The sequence below is a fragment of the Pithys albifrons genome, chromosome 20 (genome assembly GCF_047495875.1).
Source record: "Pithys albifrons albifrons isolate INPA30051 chromosome 20, PitAlb_v1, whole genome shotgun sequence".
Classification (NCBI taxonomy): domain Eukaryota; kingdom Metazoa; phylum Chordata; class Aves; order Passeriformes; family Thamnophilidae; genus Pithys; species Pithys albifrons.
Window position 1 is genome coordinate 9,710,883 of NC_092477.1, and position 17,826 is coordinate 9,728,708.

General features: G+C 53.0%; 2 protein-coding genes across 2 annotated transcripts; one reads left to right on the forward strand and one right to left on the reverse strand.

Annotated features, from left to right (window-relative positions):
* The first annotated feature begins 148 nt into the window (after nucleotides 1-148).
* Nucleotides 149-7,690, forward strand: CACFD1 (calcium channel flower domain containing 1). Its single transcript, XM_071574428.1, has 5 exons — nucleotides 149-513; nucleotides 5,192-5,264; nucleotides 5,705-5,830; nucleotides 5,946-6,053; nucleotides 6,507-7,690. Exons 1-5 carry the CDS (start codon nucleotides 390-392, stop codon nucleotides 6,598-6,600), a joined length of 525 nt encoding a protein of 174 aa, XP_071430529.1. The 5' UTR covers nucleotides 149-389; the 3' UTR covers nucleotides 6,601-7,690.
* A 3,723-nt stretch (nucleotides 7,691-11,413) lies between these two features.
* On the reverse strand, nucleotides 11,414-16,306 carry SLC2A6 (solute carrier family 2 member 6). Its single transcript, XM_071574304.1, has 10 exons — nucleotides 16,080-16,306; nucleotides 15,327-15,489; nucleotides 15,023-15,229; nucleotides 14,369-14,468; nucleotides 13,619-13,830; nucleotides 13,323-13,475; nucleotides 12,865-12,973; nucleotides 12,460-12,633; nucleotides 12,042-12,187; nucleotides 11,414-11,963 (listed from the first exon to the last, which is right to left on the reverse strand). The coding sequence occupies exons 1-10, from the start codon at nucleotides 16,178-16,180 to the stop codon at nucleotides 11,808-11,810; spliced, it is 1,521 nt and encodes a 506-aa protein (XP_071430405.1). The 5' UTR covers nucleotides 16,181-16,306; the 3' UTR covers nucleotides 11,414-11,807.
* Between the last annotated feature and the right edge of the window lie 1,520 nt (nucleotides 16,307-17,826).

The following is a 17,826-nucleotide window of genomic DNA, read 5'->3' on the forward strand; positions in this document are numbered from 1 at the left end:
GAGCTCCTGTGCCCCCCAGACCCTGGCGTGGGGTGTATGGATGTGCATCTGCTTATGAATATGCACACACGGGCTCTGCCCACCAGCCTTTTAATGAGAGTGACATCAAAGCCCCAAGCCCTGCCTGCTGCCGGGGGGGACCCACAATGCAACACACGCAGCGAGACGTGGAGGCAGCTCCGCTGGCACCGCCGCTGCAGGCACAGCCCCTCCATTGTCAGCCCTGGGGGGGCCGGGCCCTGCATGGGGACAAGGGGACAGGCCCAGCAGCACCGGGGCTGGGTGTAGGGGCTGTGCCCTGGAGGGGGTGTCACCTGGCGGGGGGACATCCTGCTCTGCTGGCGCTCAGGTGGGGCGCTGGGTGAGCCCCCGGGAGGAGCAGGGGGGAGATGAGCGCTCAGGATGAGCAGTTCCCAGCAGCAGCCCCTGAGCCAGCGGCTGCCTCCGCCGATGATGGCATGACCTGGTGGTACAGGTGGCTCTGCAGGATTGCCGGGGTCATCGGGGGCATGTGTAAGTATCCCCCTTCTCTCGCAGCCGAAGGTTCCCCCTGGGTGCTGCTTCTGCATGTGAAAGTGCGTGTTGGGGTCCCGCCACCTCTTGCTGGGGTCATGTTTGTGCAGGGGGGTCGTGCCATGAACGGGGGTTGGGGTTTGTGTCTGCTCTGAACACTCGTTTGCTGCTTTTTGGGGCAGAAGGAGGAGCGGAGGCTGTGCCTGAGGAGGGCTGGTTTTAGCTGCCCACGAGGGATGTGCCTTGTGCTCACCGAACCTGAACTTTGGCACCTGGGAGAAGGGACGTCACGGGGGGATCTGCAAATCCTCGAGTTTCTTCTTGGATACAGCACTCCCTGGAAGTGATGGGAGCAGCAGCTGAGCCCCTGGTACTGTGGGAGGGCTGTGGGCAGATAAATGAGAAGATTTGACTGCAAGCACCAGGCTCAGGGTGCTTGTGCTCAGCGGGGTCAGGTCAGGGCTGGAAGAGGGGCCACAGGGTTTGGTTCTTCTTGTTTGACTTTGGGATGTTTACATGTTCTTGCAACTTACTTTCTGACACTTGGGAGTGTGTTTCCCGTTACTCCTGTTGCTGATTGCAGAGGGCCTGCCTGTGGGTTTTTTGAAGGTGAATAATGAACTTGGTTTGTGTTGTGTGTTTTTAAGGCATTTGGTAGGACACAGAGAACAGAGCTGCAGACAGCAGGGCGAGTTGGCTGCGCTCTGAATTACCTGCTGCTGAAAAAAATTTTCCCAGGGAAGGAGTCTTTGCAACTTTGCCAGAAATCAGCTTGTCCTGGAGTGCTGTTTTGCTACATTCTGTGCAGAGATTAATAGCTCTTAAAAGCAGGAGGGACTGTTATGACCGCTTAGTCTGATCTCCTGCAGAGCACAGGATGGAGAATTTCTTCTGCTTCAGGTCCACGACTTCAAGTTAAACAAGAGGGTTTCTCAGCCAGTGCAGTCAGCCCTGATTTATTCCATCAGCTGTAGCATTTTGTCTGATCCCCCTCTCTCCCTTTCCATGCCTCCCTCTTGCCCTGGGACTGCACAAGCCCATGGTGGTTTTGGAGATGACATTTGTAGGCTGTGGTATCCTTGGGCAGGCTGGTGACAGCCCTTTTTGGCTGCTCTGGTAAAACATGTGCTACTCGCACCATTTTACTTCTTAGGTGCTGAAATTCTGGAGGTGTGACGGGATTTGGTTGGGCTGCTCTTACGGGGCCAAACATCGCGGCCTCGCCATGCCCTGCCAGAGGCCCCCGCGCTTCTGCTCCGGCCGCCGGCCAGGACACCAGCTGGGATGTGTCTGCAGAGCAGGTCCCAGGTGGGGGGTTAGTGGAGGAGCCTCTTTCCCACAGGCTGGGGCTGTAGCTGGAGCCTCAGTGTTTTTCCTGCAGTTCTGTTCCATGCAGAGCTCAGGGGGACACGGAGGGTGAAGAGCTGGAGAGGGTGGGTCACACTGGTGGCATTGCCCACCTCGTGCTAGAGCAGGTCATGAGCGGCTTAAAAGTGTAAGTTTCTGTAGACTTTCCGTCCCTCCGCCCCCTGTCTTCGTGTTTCAAAGCAGCTGAATTATACTTGGATTATTTTTCCAACCTTTTGTTCACAGCTCTGAGAACTCTTGACTTGTTTTTACAGGAAAGCTGAGAGTTTTACGTATTTGGGTGAGTCTGGGAGAAGAAGCTTTTGGAAGGAGAGACAGGTTCTTAACAACATTGCCAAAAATATGAGGAGTGACAGTTTGTTCTGTAGCCCTGACTGTCTCCCTTTGTGAGAACAAGGCAGTGAGACACAAACTCTCCTTATGAGCAGGGGAATGGGGGACTGTGGAAAGAGACGACCTGTGCTGGTAACATACCTTTCAAAATGCTGCTGGTTCAGCATCACCTTGTTGAAGGTGGACAGTTTGGAGAAGAGGTGATGAATAAATCAGCAAGTCTGGAGTTTGCTGCTATTCTCAGAGCTTGCTGTGAAAGAGCAGAACTCATTTATAAGGACTGTGAGCAACTGGATTGTGGTGCTGCCACAGGGCTGGATTATTTCTTATAGAAGAAAAAATTCCTTTAGAAAGGGTGAGAAATTTGTTAGTGGAGGTGAGACTGGCAGACAACATCTACCACATGCAAACACCTGCAGCCACAACTTGCTTAAGCCAGAAAAGTCCAGGGGCTGGAGCAAGAACCAGACAGACAAGGTTCAGGATCTGTTTCTGGCTCTTGCACATGCTGTCTTGGTGACCTTGGCCAAGTCCCTTCTCTCCCTTCTGTTCCTGTTTGTAATAGGACGAGGAGAGTCTGTGGCTTTTGTAAAATGCTCTAGGAGCAAAAATAGGCTTGTGTTGAGGACAGTGACCAGCTGCTGGAAATGAATAGAGCCTTTGTGGGGAAGGGTGTCCTTCCCCCCACCACATTTTAGCTCCCAGTTATTTGTGCTTCCTCAGGGAGTCGAGATGGGACAGCGGTTAAACAAATGGCAGAACTGTCTGTCTTCCATAGCTTACGTGCCACTGAGCATTATCTGCAGTTTAACCCTATTGCAAGGCTTCAGTTTTGCAAAAAGAAATCCCTGGCTTGGCAGCTCTGTCCCCTTTTGGCTGCTGAGGCAGGAGCTGAGGCTGCCCTGGTGGACAGGGATGCACCAGGCTGCTGTGGGATGTGCTGCTCTGCAAAGAGCCTCAAGGTCACTGCCTCGTTATCTATCTGTGTTGGCAGCCACCTCTGAGTGCAGAGTTCCTGAGATCCTAAACCTTTGACTCCTTTCCTGCTGGTTGGTGCTTGTGCTGACGTCAGACTTGCTCAGCTCAGGCTTCCTGGTTCATTAGTCCATTGGCAACCTGGGGTGGTTGCTGAGCTGGCACTGCTGCAGGGACACTTAGTGCTGAAGGGTTGTTTTGGGGTGTTTGAGGACAAAACCGAACCAGAAACCTGGTGAAACAACCCCTGGTTGGCTTGATTACAAAAAAAAAAAAAAAAGAAAAAATCAAAAAGGCCAAAAACTTGCTTGGAAAAGAACATTCTGCTTCCCTCAGTTTGTTCTGTGGTGGAGACCAGCTGGGATCTGCCTGGACCTCTACGTTCCACTGTGCTGCTCAGCCAGGCAGGGTCCTGTGTTTTGGAGATAGTTCAGAGTTTTTGCTGCTCTGCTAATTAATTATGAAGTGCCAGAAAGTCATTCAGCATTATTGTCAGGAGTGTGCTCTCCTGGGGAAGAGCGAGTGCCACAAGCCTGTGGTGCTTCCCCCGAGCTGCCCTTCCAGCAGCACCCGAGGGTTTGTGGGTGTCAGAGAATTAGAGCCCCCCATGTGGTGCCCTGCTCTCTGTGCCACTCCCAGCTCCCAGCCATCCTGCTTGCCACTGCTTTTCCAGCTCTCCAACTGTTTGCATGTCTGGCTGTGAGTAGGTGATCCCACCCCAGTGCCTCAACTTCCCCTGCAATGTGGGGACACTGACACTTGTCCCTTTGGGATGGGAGGATGAGAAGCGCCCTTGGAGCATAGATATTAATATATCTTCTGGCATTTCTGCTCGTTGATCTTGTTCTTGCAGGATTCTGCAGAAGATTTTGGGTCCTTTGAAATTAGTTCTAGGAAGTGATGAAAAATAACCTTGTTTGGTGTTTCTTAAAACCAGGAGGTCGTTTGCTTGTGGGATGACCTTCGATCAGTCCTGTCATTGACTGCAATTCTGCTTCCCAGTCTGGTAAATAAGGATAACTATTTTTAAAGGAACTTTGAGGATTCAGCAGTGACTGCTTAAAAGAAATCTTGCAAGCATATGCCAGGCTTTTGAAGGTCAGGACTGCTCACAGCAGCTCAGCTCAGGGATCCTCTTGGCAGACACACCTGAAATCCCCCATCCCAGGCTGGTGTCATTCTCAGAGAGGGACTCTGCTGCACTCCATCGTGCTGCTGATCATCCCCAAAAGAGCCTTTGAGGGCTATAGAATTAATTTTAGCTGGAACTTTGCAGGATGATGTTGTTTACTGTGGACTCAGCCTGTGTCTCTCTGCCCTCCCACCTGGGCTCAGGTTCTTGGTGTGCAGCAGCCGCTGGCAGAGGGAAGGGGTTGTATCAAGTGCCAGGAACACTCTGCAAGTTTAATGAGGCAGGAATAAGGTGGATGCAGCTCTGGTCACTGCTCCCTGGTTCATCTCCTTGCATTAGAGTCAGGAGAGCTGGGGCTATTTTGGACTCTGCTTTATTTGCTTCCATTTGTATTAGCAGAGCCCTGGGCTTGGCTCTTCTGCCCATCTCTAGTGGAGCTGCACAGAACCAGCAGCATGTGGTAGAGACAGAGTTCTCCTCTGCTCTGTTTATTGTTTGCCTGTGTGCAAGTCATGATTTTGCTGAACTTTCCCTGTGCTGGCACCACTTTGTTCACGTTGGGACAAAGCAGCAATTCCTTGGCACATAAAAACCAGGTGCACCTACAGGACTCCATGTAAAAGCAAACACTCTGTTGTTCTACACCAGGGAAATAGTTGTGCAAGTGTCATGATGAGACACCAAGTGCTTGGAGCAAAAGAATATCCAGGAGCTGGGAGGAAACTCTTCCTGGGCTCCTTTTGGGCCATCAGAACTTTCCACCCACCCTCCTGTGCTGCTTTGCAGTGCATAGAGGTGCTGGCCAAGGGCTCCTGACTGTGGGCACACAGGGTTGTCTTCATGGTCAGTGAAAAGGCTCTTTCTTTCCAGCCTGTGCCTTCGCTGGTCTCTGGAACTGCGTCACCATCAACCCCCTGAACATCGCGGCGGGCGTGTGGATGATGTGAGCAGAGCTACTTTTCTTTTTTTTGCTGGGAGGGAGGTTCTGTTAATTAAACTCTTCTGAGGAAGGGGCAGAGCTGCTTGACTTGAGCAGTGGATGGGAATGAAAGATCCGTCAGACTCTGGGAATTACCAGATCTTGGTCCATCAGGCAGGTTGAGATGTTGAGTTTATTCTATTTATATTATTTTGACACCTTTTAATTTAAATACCCCTCAGATACCCCTTGTCCAAAGTAAGTAGAGCACCTGGTAAAGCACCAAGGTTTGGGTTTGGGAATTATTAAGAAGAAGTAGGAGAGCACAGTGGGGTCCAGCCTCACCATGCCCTTCCTCTGCCTTTGGGTGTGGAGCCGGTGGTCTCTGGGGGACTGGGAGGGCATTGCTGCCCCCCACTCTGGACTGAGTGGGCAGGATTAACTCTGCTTTGCTCTGTCTGGAGGCTGAACGCCTTTGTCCTGTTCCTGTGTGAAGCCCCTTTCTGCTGCCAGTTCATCGAGTTCGCCAACGCCGTCTCCGCGAGGGCGGACAAGCTGCGGGCCTGGCAGAAGGCGGCTTTTTACTGCGGGTGAGGATCCTCTGGGGTCGTGGTGGGGGTGCATGTGGGGCACAAGGTGATGGGTGAGCCCCCCTGCACCCTGTGGGGAGGGGGGCCAGGCTCTGAGGGCTGCTCTGTCTTCCAGGATGGCCGTGTTCCCCGTCATGCTCAGCCTGACGCTGACCACGCTCTTTGGAAACGCCATCGCCTTCGCCACCGGGGTCCTGTATGGTCTGTCAGCACTGGGCAAGAAGTAAGAGAGATCTGTATGCCTGGGGAGGGGGAGCTCCAACCCTTGCCCCATCTACCTCCCTAAGGCTCTGCTTTCCTCTTGCACTAACTGTGCTTTCAGGTGTAAATGCTGCCAGAGGAAATCTCCCTGGCATCATGTCAGAACCCAGGAAGGAAGGTCCCAGAGTTTGCTGAAGCTCTGAGCTTTTGGGAGTTCAGACTAGGTTGCCCTGAGGGTCTCAGCTCTCTTTCTGCAGCTGTTGAGTGGGTGGGCCCAACTCTGGGGCAGTGAGCAGCTTTGGGGGGGTTGGAGAGGGTCAGCAAATCTTGTTTCACTCCTGGCATCCCTCAGCACAGATGGCCAGGGGTGAGCCAGGTGGAGTCGGGCCCCAGTTGGGAGATCTCTGCCAGGGGCTGTAGCTGCCAGGGTGGGCACATGGAGCTCATACCCCCACGCTGTCACTTCTCTCTGCAGGGGAGATGCCATTTCCTATGCTCGGATCCACCAGCAGCAGAAGCAAATGGATGAAGAGAAGCTCACAGGGACCCTGGAGGGACAGGCTCTCTGAAGCACACAGGCTCAGGGTAACCTCTCCTGGACACTGAGATGGTGAAGATACAGAAATCCACCCTGCCCTTCCCTGTGCCTGCTCCCCTCTCTGCTACACTGCATTTCCCTGGACACCACAGCAACTGGAAATCTCAGGGGCTGGGACAGGCTGTGCCCTCTTCTCACACCAGCAGCCAGACCTCAGCATGTTGGTCCTTCTCTCCTCCTCAACTCTCAACCAAATATCCCAGAGTCTCCTTATTTTTTAATATTTTTTTTCTTCCTGCTGCAGAGGTGCTGGCTCTCTGAGTGCTGCTTTCCCAGCCTGAACAGGCAGCCTTTCTCTGAAGTGCCCCTTTGGGAACTGCTCTCTGAATGGGTGAGGAGGGACAGAGGTGACTTGCCAGCTCCTTGCCTGTGCTGGTCTTGTGGGAAAGGACTTCCAGAAAAAAAACATAAAGACAATAACCATCTCTGCAGAGGAGTTGCCAGAAGTGCTGGGGCAGATCCTGGGACCTACAAAGGCACAGTCCCTGCTTTCTCTGGATACAGCTGCAGGCAGTTACTGCAATTTACTTGAATTACAAGAATTAATTACTTTTTCTTAAGCTTCACTCTTTTACTGGGTCAGAAGGAAAACAAGTTTTCCTGTACCTCACCTGGAAAAGGATATTGTTGCTTGAGCCAAGTGGCATTTTTTGCTGGTGTGAGGGTTACTGGTGTGCAAGAGCATCCTTCTTTCATGAGCCTGAGACCCATCCCTCTATGGAAGGGACTTGCTCTTTGCTGGCCTGGTACAGCCTTTGTCTTTGGGCTTATGTTCTTTTTATGTCAGTCCTGAGCTGGTTTTGCATGGGAAGGTGGCATGTCCTTCCTGTGCAAGCAGAGGAGGCTGCACCATTTCACTGTGGTCAGCTGGGATGTCTTGCTTTGTTATTCCAGGTTCTACCAGTGATTTTCACGTTGTATTTTCTGTTTGCTTTGTACCATGCAGAACAAAACTGCTCCAGATCCCCCTCTTCTCATCATGGTTTCTTCTTGGAGTTTTAATTTATTTGATTTTTACATGGTTGCTTTTTGTTTTGATTAGTAAAAAGGGGAGTAATTTATTTCTAGTTATTTAAGTATTTTGGTGGGACTCTTTTTCTCTGGATATAGGAGAAAGGGGTGCTCTATTTCCTGTCCTTCAAAGGGCTGCCTCTTTCACCAGGGATCTCTGAACCCAGGAACAGCCCTGGCTGCTGTAACAGGGATGCTGCAAAATCCAATTTCAGCCTTCAGAGAATGACTCAGATTCTTGAAAAGTGTGTTGTCCTCTGACCCCTTTGTCTTGTTCTGGGTCACTGGCTTGGCAAAGTGTGTTTTCCTCTCTTCTGGGAGAGAGAAGGAAGGAAAACTGGGCTGTAACTGCTGGATTGGAGCTGCTACAACATTTTGTGTCCCCAGCTGAATCCCGGGTAACAGAGGGGTTGTGCTGTGGCCTGAGAAGGGCTGGAGGCTGAGTGATGTCTGTCAGATGGATCTGGCCTCCAGCCACCCTGGGGCTTCTGAGCAGTGTCATGTTGAGAACTCTCCATACCCTGTCCTTCCTCAAGCTCATGTGAGCTGCTGTTTCTTCCTTGGAGCTCAGGAGGTGGGAGGCTTTACACCAGTCAGGATTCACACAGGCCCTTGCAGCTGGATGAGGGCAGCCCCTTTGTGCTAAGCCCTTTCCCCCCCAGCCTTTGAACTGGGTTTGCTCTGACACTGTTTGTCTGGGACACAGAATAGGCTCCAGCAGCCTGGACGCAGCTTGTTCCCATAAAGGCTGTGCTATTTTGGAGCCCCCAGCTCTGGGCTGATCCCTGTTGCTGAATGCAGTGGGTGGGCCATTGGACCACATCCTCCTGCTGCCTGCAGGGCTGGATGCTGTGGGAGGAATGCTCTACATCCAGTGGGATACTCCAGTGGGAATAGCCTCTCTGCTCTCCACAGGGTGTCCCTCCACTGGGGGTTCAAGGGCAGAGTCCTGCCTTGTGAACAGGATGTGTGCTCTGATTTCAGGGGGTTTGGGGAGTTCTGTAGTATTCAGTAGAGGAATGTTGCAGATTGGTGCACGCAGCTACTGGCATGTCTTAGGTAGTGACTGCTTTGCTCTGTGAGTAGTTCCACAGCAGCTTTAGTGACAGGAGGTGAAAGGCAAAGCAGAGGCATTGGGGTAACACTTGCAGGCTTGTCTGAGGGACCACAGAACTGGTGGGACTCTCACTGCCTTCATCTGGCTGTCCTGATGCCATGGGCCAGCAGTGCTCCCTGGGGCTGGGGCAGGTGGGTACTGCTCCAGATCACCTGGAGGGTTCCTTGGCACAGTCTGCTCCCTTGCCACCAAGGCAGAAGTCCCTTGCATGCCATCAGTGCTGTCGTGGTGTGTTTTGTGGCAGGGAAGTCTGACCCTGGGGCTGAGTCAAACAAACAACCTGCATCAATCTCCCTCAGTGAGTGGGATGCAAAGCTCAGCTCTGAGCTGAACATGGGCCTCAGGGACTCTTCTGTAAGAGCCAAGCTGGACCCTTTGGCCACAATGCTTGATGTGTCTCTGTACCTGCCACAGCGGGAGGTGTCTCAGATCTGTGCTCCAAGAGTGCTGACTCCTACAGGTGCCTGTCTGGAGTGGGAACTCTTGGGAATTTTGGCTGTCTGATGCAGCTGAAGCCAAGCCAGATGCTGCCATCATTGCAGATGGGCTTGGTGACAGCACCTATGGCTTTTAAGAGTCGTAGCAGCAGTTAGTGGATGGTCTCGCCTGCATGTGGGCAAGAGGCTGTTTTGTGGAGATAGAAAGGACCTTTAGAGTAGTAGCATCACAGTAGTTAATGTGCCCATTCACAGTGCATGGTGGTTCTTAGTTGTGTTTAGAGGCACCCTCAGGGTGCCTGGAGCTGTGTAAGGACAAATGAAGTTCTAACCCTGCTTTAGAGGTTTTCCAGGCTCAACCCAATCCCCACTGATGACATCCAGGCTGGATGGCTCATCCATGGGGTCTCTATGGAAGAGGTTCTGCTTGCCAGGTCTTGAAAAGGCCTCCTGGGAGATGATGGGACAGAAAGTTTGTTATGTGAAAACTCAGGAGTGGGTGATGCATTGAACTACAGTGAGTTGTTGGCACTGGCACACATGTGCCCTTAGCAGTGGCCTGTTCCACCAGTCACCACGTGAGCATTTTACAGTGTGCAACTCTTCCATGTCCTGTTCAGCCATGAGGCTGACAGCACTTGTGCATGTGAGCTCCACTGTCCCCTGGGGCTGCCCACTGGGCGTGAAGAGCAAAGCAGAGCTGGCTTTCTGCTGCAGACCCAGGCCTCACTGCTCTGGGCAGGAGCTGGTTTTGTAACACCAATTGATTCTCTGTGTGTCCAGTGAATAAAAAGACCATTCTACCTCTGGAAAGAGCCACTGTGATTTCTCAGACTCTACATGTTGTAGCAAAACCCCTCAGACTTTCTGTACTGAAGGAAGGAGGTCACTCAGAAAATACTTCTCCAATGATGTTCTCGTAGGACCTGAAGAGTCCAATCTCATTTCATATTCGGGCATTTTGTCCTTAGACTGAGACCTGGGAATCTCAATTCCTCTTCAAAATTTTTTCCTCAGGAAAAAAATATCCACTGTCTTCAGGGAAGGGTTTCACTGAAGTGAAGATGTGAAGACCTGATCTATATCCATGTGAGAAAGAGAACATTCTAGCACAGGGCTGCCAGAGATCCTGATCTTCAGAAGGTCAGTGGAAACCAGAGGCTCCTGAGACCTCTGGTAGTCAGGCCATGCTTAGAAACAGTCCTATTCCAGCCAGGGCTGAAGATCTTTCTGGAAAAGGGTCTCAGCAGCAAAGAGTAGGTTTAAGATTGAATGTTCTCTGTGTTTTTCATTTTGGCCCATCTCTCTTCCTCTGTCCCAGGCTGTTTTACATTAATGCTGTGATAAAGCACATCTCTTAGGTGGTTTCTCTCATCTCCTGCCTCAGGAGGTCTAAATGGCAGCTGGCATATCTTGAGGGCTGGGTCACTAATGCTGTTTTACCCCCTGCTTCCTTGTGGCAGCAGATTCAATGTTCTGGGAATGGGAGGACACAAACATCTTCACCAGCCCTCAGAGTGCCAAGTGAATTTCAGGAGGTTGGACAAATGCTTGAGGACGTCATCTTTCCAGCTCAGCCTTTGTTGTTCTGCCCTTTTGGGGGTAATGAGGTTGGATGTGAGACTCAGCAAGGCCATTAGTAGGAACTAATGTAGGAACAGTCATAACCACCTCCTGCAGCTGTGTTTTACCGAGGGTTAGGCTCTATAAAATAATTTATAAACCACCTTAATCTTGCAGGACACACAGGAAAGGGGTAAGAGCAATTTGCTATTAACTATGCAGCTGAAATCTCAAAGTGATGGAGGCACATCCACCTTCCTCTTTGTGGTGAGTAAAGCCCTGTGGTGGGAAGGTCCCACCCCAGTACAAGGTGTTGTCAGTACTCACTGTGTCTTTCCTACAGTGTATCACTTGCACTACAGCTGAATGTTTGTCTGTTCCCGTTCTTTTGTCCTGGATTTTCTTTGTGAACTGTATTTGGTCTTGTTCATTAGGCTTCTAGTGTAATGTGTGTTTTTAGAGCAATAAAATGTGGCAGCTTTTTATACAAAATATGTGGCTCTGCCTCTTTCACAGTCTTTGAGTACATGAGACTGATGTGGGAAGGTGCAGGCTGCTGTGCTCCCCTCACCACAGTCCTGCTCTGCCTCCCCGACCCACCCACCAGCAGCTCCCTTCTCCACAAGTCAAGGCAACATCTTGCAGATGGAGGCAAAACTGTTTTATTCTTGCTTTTGCTCAGTTGTTAACTCTGCTTCAGCCAAACCCTCAGGTTGCTTTGGTGGCTGCTGAGTGAAGGATGTCCATGGTCTCCTGTTCACAGCCATGCCTTTATTTACCAGGATTTTATTTCCAGCCTGATACTGATTACTTGGTCCCATCCCATGGGTTGATATGTTGCCCAGAGAGCAACAGGTAGTGTTGAATGACAGGAAGGGAAGGTAAAGTTCCAGTTGGTACCTTCCACACCCAAAGTGAGACAATTGTTGCCGTCCATTGCTCTCCCAGCGCCGTCACAGGGAGCTCCAGCCTCCACCTCCAGCAGCACCACACTTGCTTTGCATTTGAGCCTGTGGATGGGCATCCTGGCATGGCTGGAGCTGGCAGCTCCTACCTCATGAATGACCTCCGGCCAGTCCTGAAGAAGGCCTCGATCTGCTCCAGGGATCTGCCCTTTGTTTCAGGAACACAGCAGCCTGTGAACAAGATGTTCCCAGCACTGATGACAGCGAAGAATAGGAAGGGCACCTCAAGGCCAAAGGCGTTCTGGAAAAGAGGACAGAAAGCAGGTGTGAGCAGGTGCAGAGAGGGGCTGCTGGATGCCCCTTCCTGGGCAGTACCCACCACAACTGGGAGGAAGAACTGGGTCAAGGTGAATGCTGTCAGCCAGCTCACAATGACGCAGAGGCCCGAGGCCACCCCACGGGCTTTCAGAGGGAGGATCTCCGACATCAGCAGCCAGGTGATGGGGCCCCAGCCCAAGGCATAACCTGCAGGGAAGGAGAGTAAGGTGAGGCTGTTGAGGTTTCTAAGCTCACAGAGGAGTGCAGAAGAGTCCTGTGAAATCTTGCCCTGCTACCCCAGCAATCATTATCCCCACCATTCCTGCCGTCAGTTCTCCAAATGACTTCAGATGCCATCTGTCTTCAGGGTCATCTGCCTTCCTTCCAACTCCAAACCCAATCTTCTTGCTGCATATGAGAAACATCCCCCTGGCTGGTCCCCTGTCTTGTGCTGAGGGTTTGGGGCTCTCTGCACTTACCCATTATGAAGAACATGGTTGCCAGGAGTGGGATGAGGGTGATGTAATTTGTTGGTTCAGCAGGAAGGTAGGCAGAGCTCACCAGGGTCTGGTTGGCAATGGTGCTGTTGTGAGAATCTGGCATGTAGTAGATATAGATCCCCATGGTCAGGTTGGAGACCAACATGACACCAGCTGTGGAGAGATACAACAGCGTAGTGGGAACAATGCATGGGCGATCCCCTCTATGTCAAGGACTGAGCTCCTGAAAAAAACCTCTGCTGAGGAGCTGGGCTACCACCAAGAGAATGAGACCTCCCCACCTGAGTCCTGTAGGGCTAAAGTTTCCCATTCTGCATGTTTGCAGAACTCCTGGAAATCCTTAAACAGAAGTTTCCTTTGCACAACAGTGGGGGGGAGATATACCTGATACAAAGAGAAGAATCTTCCTCCCAGCTTTATCCATCGACACAGCAGCGATTGCCACTGAGAACAGACGTACCAAGCCAACAAGGGCTGCATCATACTGTGGTTCCTGCAAGAAAACAGTGGAGAAGCTGAGCTGGGACAGCCAGGGAAAGGGAAGATTCCTACAGGTGCTGCCTTGACCTGGTTGATGACTTGGCCAAAGCTGTTGTCCTGGTGATAGACTGGAGAAGATGTGCCTGAAGCTCGGGGGAGGAGAGCAAGTAGACAGTAGGGCCAGTCCTGCTCCCCATCCTTGTGCAGTCTCTTCCAAAGCAGGTTCTTGGCAATTGCTGCCAAGCAGATGCTTTAAAAAAGGCTTCCAAATTGAGATCTTATATCTGTAGGGGACTTGGAACTTTGGGCAACCATCACTGAGACCAAGGCAGCCTGAGCAGGGGCTGAACACCAGCGCTCACCAGGATCACAGATGTTTTCTTAAATATTGACTGCAGGTATACAAGGATGCAGGTGACACCCGAGAGCTGCTGCAGGAACCTCATTACCCCCGCAATCAGGATGGGCTTGTAAATGAAGGGGTCCTTGATCTCAGCACAGGAAATGCGGCGGCTCTGGAGGGGACAAAAGCAAAAAGCCAAAGTGATAGCACCTGGGCCCCACTGGGGCACCCAGAGGATAGCTTGGGAGTTGTCCAGAGGATGGGTTTTGCAGTTTTCATGTTATATCTCCTTGTGCTGGTCTTGAGCTTCCTCACCTGCTTCCTCACACTGTCCTTGATCTGCTCATATTCCTGGACATAGTCTGTGTCTCTGCCCCGCAGCCAGCACAGTGACCTCAGGGCCTTCTCTTCCTGCCCCTGGGACAGCAGGAACCGTGGAGAGTTGGGCATGAAGCAGAGCAGGATGATCATGGCAAGCACTGGCACCTCCCCAGCAACAGCCAGCCAACGCCAGTCCAGGACCAGCCCTGCCAGAGCAACACAGTTAGGAGGGAAAGCACACAGGGATGGGTGTCCTGGCCTTGTCTCCACCTGGGCACCTCAATTTAATAAATCCAGCAGGAAAAGTACTACTACTAATAATAATAATAATAATAAAAAGAGATTTTGCATATATTTTCTCCTAGCAAAGCAGCATTTCCAGATGTACGATATGGGGAAACTCCAACAAGCTCTCCCAAATCTTTAAGTGTCCGGTGAGATGCTGCAGCAACCAGGGAATGGGCTGGTGGGTGCTGCCCACACAAGTCATTCTGTGCTGCCCTTCAGACCTGGCAAAACTTCAGCAGCACCTGGGTGTGCAGGCAGAGTGGGGATGGTCCCTCTAACCACACACACCAGTGCAAGGTGCATATGGGTGACCCAGTCCAGACCCCCTCAGTACAACTGTGGTGGTGCATGTGAGTGGAACAATCCATCAACTTGCTGAGAAAGTTGTTTATTTTCAACTCCCCATCCCTGTGGCCTCACCAAGGATTTCCTGCCCCTGAACACCGAGATACTTGCCCAGGGCATAGAGGCCGAGGGAGCCCAGCACTGCCATGATCTGAGGACAGGCACCCAGCATGCCCCTGACCCCGGGGTGGGAGATCTCCGAGATGTAAACCTGGACAGGCAGAACAGAGCTGTTTTACAGAGCTGCAACATCCAGTTGCCACCCCCAAGCCTGCCCTCTGGCACTTTTCTGTCATCCTCTGTGGCCAAGGGAAACCCAGATTGGTGGGAAATTGCCCTGTTGGGCTGGAGACCTGAGCGGTCCCGCGGCACGAGCTGTCCTGGCTGGGGGAGAGGACAATTTGGTCGGTATCACAACTTCCCTCCCTCCCTCCCCCTCGTGCAGAAGTGCTTGGACTCCCTTACTGGCAAGAGGTGCCCTGGTGTTACTCAATCCTTGCCTTCCCCTCTGCATGAAACACGAGGGTAGTGTTTGGGAGGAAATAACTGCAGAGAGGGGTTAGGACCTGCCTTCGCTTTTCTGCAGGCAAGAAAGTCCAGCACCAACAGGGTCAGCCCAGGCTGGCCATGCCAGAGCTGGTAACCCAGTGCATCCTTCCCATTAGCCCAGCCACAGCTCTGGAGCTCTGCTGATGCCTCAGCTACAGCACCTGAACACCTCCCGCCCTGCAATTCCCTGGCAAGCTCCCTCCGGTGGCACATTACCGGGATGGAGGCGGAGGTCACTCCGCCGGCGTAGCCCGTCAGCACCCGGCCCAGCAGCAGCATCCACACCCCCTGGGCACCGGCCATCAGCGCGTATCCCACGGCCGAGGGCAGCGCCGAGAACATGATGCTGAGCTTGCGGCCCAGGCAATCGTTGAGCAGCATGGTGCTGAGTCCCCCCGCCGCCGCTCCCAGCGTGAACACCGACTGCGGGGCACGGAGAGGGGCCGCGGTGAGACCGGGCTGCCCCCGCACGCCCCCCGGCTCTGCCCCGCGCCCTGACACGGGCGGCCCCGCTCCTCACCCCGAACCAGGACGCTGTGTGCTGGTTCAGCCTCAGCGCGGGGCTGGGATGCGCCTCCAGGGCAGGGATGACGGGCGAAGGGTAAACCAGGGCGAAGCCGAAACTAAAGTTCCCCAGGACAGCGGCAAACACAGCCAGGTAGAGCCGCTTGTTGTGGAGGCTCCTGAGGGAGGGACGGAGAGAGAAGGATGTGTTGGGAGCCCTTGTTGCACCCAGCAGAAACATAAACTCTGTCCTGCAGCTTCCTCCAGCCTTTGCCACGGCTCTCATGACGCCCATGGAAAGATTTACCCGAGGAATGGCCCTGCACAGCCTCAGGCTGGTGGGATTTCACTGAGCTCCTGCTGCATGGGGGGCAGTGAGATCTAGTTCCCACCGGGCAACACCGATCCTTCTCTCTGTACCAGGCAATGTTCCAAGGGTTCGACAAACCAAGCAAAGCAGAAGCTGGAGCTGGGTGGCACCACAGATCCAGCTCTGGCAGAGCAGGGAGAAGGTTCTTTCAAAGCCCCCGTGCACCCCAGCAGGAGCTTCTGCCCCCATGGGAGTCTCTGCCCCAAAACACACCAACCTGCCACCCTTCCAAGTGGGCTCATCCAGCACCACACACCCTTGGGCAGGATGAGACACCATCTCAAGGCAGCTCAGGAGCGGCAGCACCATGAAAGAGCCTTTTCCCCCAGTTCTCCCCAGCCCAGTGCCCTCAGGGACGGGGGGGCACAGCCCATCCTGTGGCTCCAGCGCGGCCCTTACCGCAGGTACTCCCTGTCGAGCCTCCTGATGGTGCTCCCGGGGAAGGTCTGGTACGAGGAGCTCGTTTTCCTCAGGAGGGGCTCCCGTGCGCTCGGCTCCATGGCAGTGCCCGCTCGGTGCCGGTGCTGCTGCGCCCGGGGCGGATGCCGGGACTGCACACAGGGAAGGGGAGGAAGAGGCAGCTGAAAGCGAAAGGGTTGTTGCCCGGCGTTACCTAATCAGAGAAATCTGTGTCTCGTGGGCTCGGGTCCGGCTACCCTTGAGGAGGAAACTGGTGGGGGCCGGAAAACCAGCAGGAAAAGAGCCACAGGGTGACAATGGTGCCCTGCAGCCTTCACGCCCTGCCTGCGTTGACACCAAACCCTGTCACTGCAGCCACACTTGCAGGGACAATCCTTACAGAACTGTTTTCACCAACAGAAACGTCCCTTTGTTAAGGCCACATCCCTCCCTTTGAGGAACTGATACCAGTTTGATAAAAAGCTCCTCTTTACAAATTGCCACCTGTCTCGGTCTTCACAGCCACCCTGGGGAAGGTTTTACAGTGTAGTCAAGAGCTGAGGAAGAGGAAGGAGAAGAAACAAGAGGGAGGTGAACACAGAGTGGGCCCAGAGAGCAGGTGATAGGGATGAAGAGCACTGATAAGGTTGGAAAAGGGACAGTGGGATCTCTGCTGCCTTGGGTGCAGCTACCAGGGCCCCCAGGCTACCCACTGGGGCCTTTGCCCCCTCACCCTGATCCTCCCATCCCCACAGAGCTTCGTGGGCAGCATTGTGCTGGGACACCTGCAGGTCCTGGGGGGCTACAAGGTCCAAACTCACCCTGTAGGAAAGGGAGTAGTTTGGGCCTTGCTGGGTTTTGAACCTACTGGCCCAAGTCACTTGGATTTAATTAGCAAAAGATGTATTTCTCTAAACTATGTAGTGTTTCTCTTCTTCCATCATTCACCTTGGTCCCTGGAGTTCTGGGGACTGCCTGGATGGTTTCTGCACCCCCAAGCCTGTGTGGGAGCCGCAGTGACGCTTCGCTGTCAGTCAGAACCTGCTACATTGTCCCTCCGTGCAATGTGGTTCCTCTTCTGCAACCACCAAGTGCTGCACTTACTGTCTGATCCATGCTGGGGATTTACAGCTGACTCAGGGCTCTGGTTTCTCCACAGGAAGAAAGGTCATGGACTGGGGGGACTTCAGAGTGGCAGGCCAGCTCATCCAAAACATTTCCAGTGTGGTGTTGGTCTGAGCAGGGATGTCACAACAGACCTGGAGCTGGTCCCTGTGCCCCAGAATCCCCTTCTGTCAGCAGGTCACATCTCTAGCACCCACTTAGCTCCATGAATCTGGGTTTGCTTCCACTGCATGGTTTTGCAGCCCTGAGCTGTAGCAGTAAGATCTCCCCCAAACGTGGAGGGTTATCCACTTTCTGTGCAGATTTGTCAGCTGCTTCAAACAGGAGATTATTTGGTGGCTTGAGAAACCTCCAAGCACCTGTAACTCCGGGAGGCTCGAGGGGAGCTGGAGCCTGTGCTGATTTCAGCTCAGGGCGAGTCCTCAGGCAGGTCTGTCCCTTGGTGTCCCCTGAGGGAAGGGGAGTCCCTCAGGTGTGGTGTAATGTGTCCTTGCACCATGTCCTCACTCTGCCTTCCATGTTTTCTTCCTAAAAGTGCAGTTTTGATAAGCAATAAAGCACCCACCACACTCCTCCACATCTCCATGGGGACTGTCTTGTCTTGTTGTGGGTTCTACCAAAA